Source organism: Haliotis rufescens, unplaced genomic scaffold (genome assembly GCF_023055435.1).
Source record: "Haliotis rufescens isolate VD_foot unplaced genomic scaffold, xgHalRufe1.0.p SCAF_16, whole genome shotgun sequence".
NCBI classification, from domain to species: Eukaryota; Metazoa; Mollusca; class Gastropoda; order Lepetellida; family Haliotidae; genus Haliotis; species Haliotis rufescens.
This window is the reverse complement of record NW_025963846.1, coordinates 29,141,651-29,147,650: the sequence shown is the minus strand read 5'-3', so window position 1 is coordinate 29,147,650 and position 6,000 is coordinate 29,141,651. Positions and strand designations below refer to the sequence as shown.

Below are 6,000 nucleotides of genomic sequence, written 5' to 3'. Positions count from 1 at the left end.
ACAGAGTGCAGTAAGCAAGTATATATACAAGTAGGAGGCAATGTTTATACAGTAGACTAGATATTGTTATACTGGCGTAGAGAAGCCTGTTGTGTACACACAAGGGCAGTGATGACAATCATCGGTGAAGTCAGTGCCATGAACAAAGGATGAAGCCAGTAATGTAAACGACGGGATTATGGCTGATTGGGGTCTTTGATGAGTTGATGGTACGCCAGGGGTATGTAATAGCCTTGGTCACGGTTGATTGCGGGCTGAAGTATTTTGATGTTGATGGCTTCTTGTAGTTTCCTGATCTTGAAGTCTTTGAGGTTGGTGACGAGGGTTGTGACTCTCTACCACTGGATGCTGTGGCTTGGGTTGTCACGGATGTGGTCTGATAGAGCTGATTTAGAGTCATCTTTGGTGACTGAGCTTTGATGTTCTTTAATTCGGGTTTTGAGGGGCCTAGATGTTTCTCCTATGTAAGCTTGTCCACAATTGCACGGAATGTGGTACACCGCTCCTGATGGTTCTGGCTTGTGGCTGGATGGTGGTTTCCCTGTGGCTTTAATTGTGTTCTGAATAGTATGACTTCTTTTGAAGACTACATCAATGTTGGCCTGTTTCTTTAAGAGTCTCTGGATTTTGTGACTAACTATTCCAAAGTAGGGGAGGCTGATCACAAAGGGTGCAGACTGTGGACGTGGGGATTTCTGAGATTTCTTGGTGATATTCTTTATCGTCTGTTGTACTAGTTGCTCAGGATAGCAGTTATGCTGTGTAAATACTTGTTTGAGTTGGCTAAGTTGAGTAGTTAGATGTTGCTTCGTGGAACAGATGTTGTGAGCTCGTCTTGCTAGGGTTGACACCATTCCTTTTTTGACTTGAGGTGGATGGTTGGATGCATAGTGTAAGTATTGATCTGTGTGGGTGGGTTCTCGATAAACAGTGGTCTGGAGTTTGTCGTTTTTATCTTTCTGTACGAATACATCAAGGAAAGGGAGCTGTCGATTGGTTTCTTCCGCCATGGTAAACTGCATACGTGGGTTTTGGGAATTAAGGTGGTCCAATATAGTTCTGGGGTCATTGTTGGGATGTAGGATGGCAAAGGTATCATCAACTTTGCGGAACCAGCAGAGGGGAGTTATTGGGGATGTTTCCAGGGCTTTTTCTTCCAGGTGGGTCATAAATATCTCGGTGAACAAGGGTGATAGTGGGGATCCCATTGGGAGGCCGTGGGTTTGTTGATAGAATGTGTCTTTCCAGGTAAAGTATGTAGAGCTGATACAGGAGTGTATGAGTCGGATGATGCTGTCAGTTGTTAGGCGGGTGTCTAGGGATGGGAGGATTTCCTCAACGCGGGTTCTGATGATTTCCATGGCCTCGTCCCGGGGTACATTCGTGAATAGGTCGACAACGTCGTAGCTTATGAGGGTTCCTGGTTGGGGGATGTCGAGAATCTTCTTACAGAATTCTGACGAATCTTTCACAAAAGACTTGGCAGTCTTGCCAAGAGGTGCGAGGAGGCGGGCTAGGTGCTGGGCCGTATTGTAGTGGACGGTGTCTCTGGGGCAGACTAGGAGACGGGCTTTGACGGGGTCTTTGTGAATTTTTATGGTTGCCCGGGCATAAGGTGGTTTGGGGTGACTGGTGATGAGTTTTTTGTGGAGGGTGGGGCCGATTTCATTGCTGTCCCGAAGTTGGTTGAGGAAGTTCTTGTGCTCTTTCTGTAGGCTGTTGGTGGGGTCTTTCTTTAGCTGCTTGTAGGTTGATTGATCGTTGAGGATGTTGTCGGTTAAGGTGTTGAAGTGGGTAGTGTCCATGATGACAGTTGCCTTGCCTTTGTCTGCTGGGGCGATGATGATGACCGAGGTCCTTTGACAAAGGGCAGTTACTCTAGCGGAAAGACCGATGGATTGCCGCGAAAGGCAAGTAAAAACAATTGTTGTTTTGAGTATAAGTTGCTTCGCCACTGTGTAAGAAAGAGATTTCAGTTGGAACTATATTGGCTACTGTCACTGTCCGACTGACACATCACTTACCCTGTGACGTAATAAATATTAATGCGCGCATTCCAGGAAAACTCGCAATGTTTAGGTAATGTTTGTGAGTTAGGGGAAGCGATTTTCAAGCACAGAATTGAAGAATGATATTATATGATAAAGAGGTTATCACGCTTTTGTGTTTGGGGATGGTAAATATCCTGTATTAGGAATAAACAGTATGTATTTAGCTCGCCATGGCTCGTTAAATACAATGCTTATTCCTAATACATGATATTTACCATCCCCAAACACACTCGCGTGATAACCTCTATATATTCCAATAGTCAACATACCCTTATGTGGAGTAATATTCCAGCAGCTACGTTACAGCTGCTACGGAAGGGCGTCGTAAGACTCTTTGTCCAAAATTGTTTGATCAGGGTCCCAACATTGAAGGCCTCGATTGTAAAGTTTTATGGTATACATGTGCAGGACATTTCCAAATTTGACGCAAAATCATATCCGATGCAATTCCCTATTCTGACATATTTCCATGTGTTTTCAGATTGAATCTGGTTTGCCTTAGCATGCTTTTGTGACGGGTTGCCACCGACAGGGCAGGATACGCTCACCTTTTCGAGAACACCTGGTAGCATCACTATGGTGATTAATAACAAGAGCATTATTAACATATAGTCGGAATAGATAGAGGATATTTCATGTGTCGAGTGAAATATCATGTTTCTCTTACTGAGTGACTCGCCACTCCAACCCCTGTAAGTACGACTAAAAATGTAGTTCCGTCTTTGCTAAATCTTAAAAAATATAAACAAAAGTAACCAAAAATATTTGATGTCACTAAAATTCTTTAATATACATTTGGATATGATTACAGTAAACTACGGTTATAACGAACTCGAAGGGACCACTAATTTTAGTTCGTTATATCCGTAGTTCGTTATAAAAAGATATACAGCATATATACAACAAAAGGCCGGGACTAAAAAATAAGTTGGTTATATTGGTCAGTTTGTTATAAGCGTGTTCGTTATAACCATAGTTTACTGTATATACAAAATCAACTTCATCAAAAAATAAATTTCAAATCAATGAGACGGTTAACGTTGTTCGAAGCGAAAGAATACACGCAATTCAAGTAACAAAATGGAGCTTTGCGAAACGTAAAGTATCAACTGACAAATCAGAAGAGAAATTCACAGTTTAATACAAATCATTTTCAACAAAATAACAAACGGTAAGAATCGGTATTAACTACATAAATGACCATCTGTCTATGACTTGTCAACGTTGAACTGACGTAAATCAACAGTTTGTGTACGAGCTGTCTCGTGTAGGCTAACATAGTACGGTCAACGTGTTATGTTCACTGCAGTGAAATATCAGGTGTTATGTTCACTGCAGTGAAATATCAGGTGTTATGTTCACTGCAATGAAATATCAGGTGTTATGTTCACTGCAGTGAAATATCAGGTGTTATGTTCACTGCAGTGAAATATCAGGTGTTATGTTCACTGCAATGAAAATAACACTTTTCTCAACTTCAGAAAACTCAGTCTTTCACACTGAAGTATATAATAAAACAATAGACTCTGCTTTCAGCAGTGATTCCTTGTGAATATGGAAATGGTTTTGTCGCGACATTCAAAATTAACACATTCATTTGGTATGACTTTCGCACCTACTCTTGTGTATTTCTGCACTGCTTTTTGAATGTGGGTCGGTTATCTAAGCCTGTGGTAGGTACCCAGAACCAATTGCTATTATCTGTCGCCTCCCTTTTATAGCCTATTGAAAACACAGGCTGTTGGTGACTCAGGCCCGAGCAATTAGACTGAACTGAAACCGATGTTACGAGGTGATTTCCCTAATTGAAAGTCCAATCCTGAAATCTGTGGGTAAAGAACTAAACTGTGAAATCTGTAAATGGCCAAGAACAATGAGCAATTAACACATAACATGCAACACAGTTTTAGGTTTACACTTAATAAAGACTATAAAATGGGTCATATACAAGCACTCACGCACCCATACCCACACCCACACCCACACCCACACCCAAACCCACACCCACACCCACACCCACACCCACACCAACACCAACACCAACACCCACACCCACACCCACACCAAAACCCACACCCACACCCAAACCCACACCCACACCCACACCCACACCCACACCCAAACCCACACCCAAACCCACACCCACACCCACACCCACACCCAAACCCACACCCACACCCAAACCCACACCCAAACCCACACCCAAACCCACACTCACACCCACACCCAAACCCACACCCACACCCACACCCACACCCAAACCCACACCCACACCCACACCCACACCCACACCCAAACCCACACCCACACCCACACCCACACCCACACCCACACCCAAACCCACACCCACACCCACACCCACACCAACACCCAAACCAACACCCGAACCCACACCCACACCAAAACCCACACCCACACCCACACCCACACCAACACCCACACCCACACCCACACCCACACCCACACCAACACCCAAACCCAAACCCACACCCACACCCAAACCCAAACCCACACCCAAACCCACACCAAAACCCACACCAAAACCAACACCCACACCAACACCCACACCCACACCCACACCCACACCCACACCCACACCCACACCCAAACCCACACCCACACCCACACCCACACCCACACCCACACCCACACCCACACCCAAACCCACACCAACACCCAAACCCACACCCAAACCCAAACCCACACCCATACCCACACCCACACACAAACCCACACCCACACCCACACCCACACCCACACCCACACCCAAACCCACACCCACACCCACACCCACACCCACACCCAAACCCAAACCCACACCCACACCCAAACACAAACCCACACCCACACCCACACCCAAACCAACACCCAAACCCACACCCACACCCACACCAACACCCAAACCCAAACCCACACCCACACCCACACCCACACCAACACCCAAACCCACACCCAAACCCACACCCAAACCCACACCAACACCCAAACCCAAACCAAAACCCACACCAAAACCCACACCCACACCAACACCCAAACCCACACCCAAACCCACACCAACACCCACACCCACACCCACACCCACACCCACACCAACACCAACACCCACACCCACACCCACACCCACACCCAAACCCACACCCAAACCCACACCCACACCAACACCCACACCCACACCCACACCCACACCCACACCCACACCCACACCCAAACCCACACCCAAACCCACACCCACACCCACTCCCACAATACACAGCTACACCCACACCCACACCCAAACCCACACCCAAACCCACACCCACTCCCACAATACACACCCACACCCACACCCACACCCAAACCCACACCCAAACCCAAACCCACACCCAAACCCACACCCAAACCCACACCCAAACCCACACCCAAACCCACACCCACACCCACACCCACACCCACACCCACTCCCACAATACACACCCACACCCAAACCCACACCCACACCCAAACCCACACCCAAACCCACACCCAAACCCACACCCAAACCCACACCCAAACCCACTCCCACAATACACACCCACACCCAAACCCACACCCACACCCATACCCACACCCAAACCCACACCCAAACCCACACCGAAACCCACACCCACACCCACACCCACACCCACACCCACTCCCACAATACACACCCACACCCAAACCCACACCCACTCCCACTCCCACTCCCACACCCACACCCACTCCCACACCCACTCCCACACCCACACCCACACCCACACCCACACCCACTCCCAAAAACACCCCTCCCACTGTACAGAGCGCTCATCCGCTCTATATCTATGGTGGTGCTTGTAAAGTGAATTTGAAAAAAATTCATCAAGGTCTGAGGCTTTGCCTTTGGGCCTTCAGAACTTCTCCGATGGATTGTCTGTATGTGGAGGCTGATGAACCGTCACTTAAATGTCGCATAAAG

At 47.3% G+C, this 6,000-nt stretch overlaps 1 protein-coding gene across 1 annotated transcript; it reads right to left on the bottom strand.

The window, feature by feature from the left end:
• Positions 1–335: 335 nt before the first annotated feature.
• LOC125380886 lies at positions 336–1,805 on the bottom strand. The gene has a single exon (XM_048396645.1). The coding sequence runs from the start codon at positions 1,803–1,805 to the stop codon at positions 336–338; it is 1,470 nt and encodes a 489-aa protein (XP_048252602.1).
• Positions 1,806–6,000: the final 4,195 nt, after the last annotated feature.

What these genes read in the sequence shown, in the direction of transcription:
- LOC125380886 (XM_048396645.1), bottom strand. Translation starts at nt 1,805, where the DNA reads ATGGACACTACCCACTTCAACACCTTAACCGACAACATCCTCAACGAT.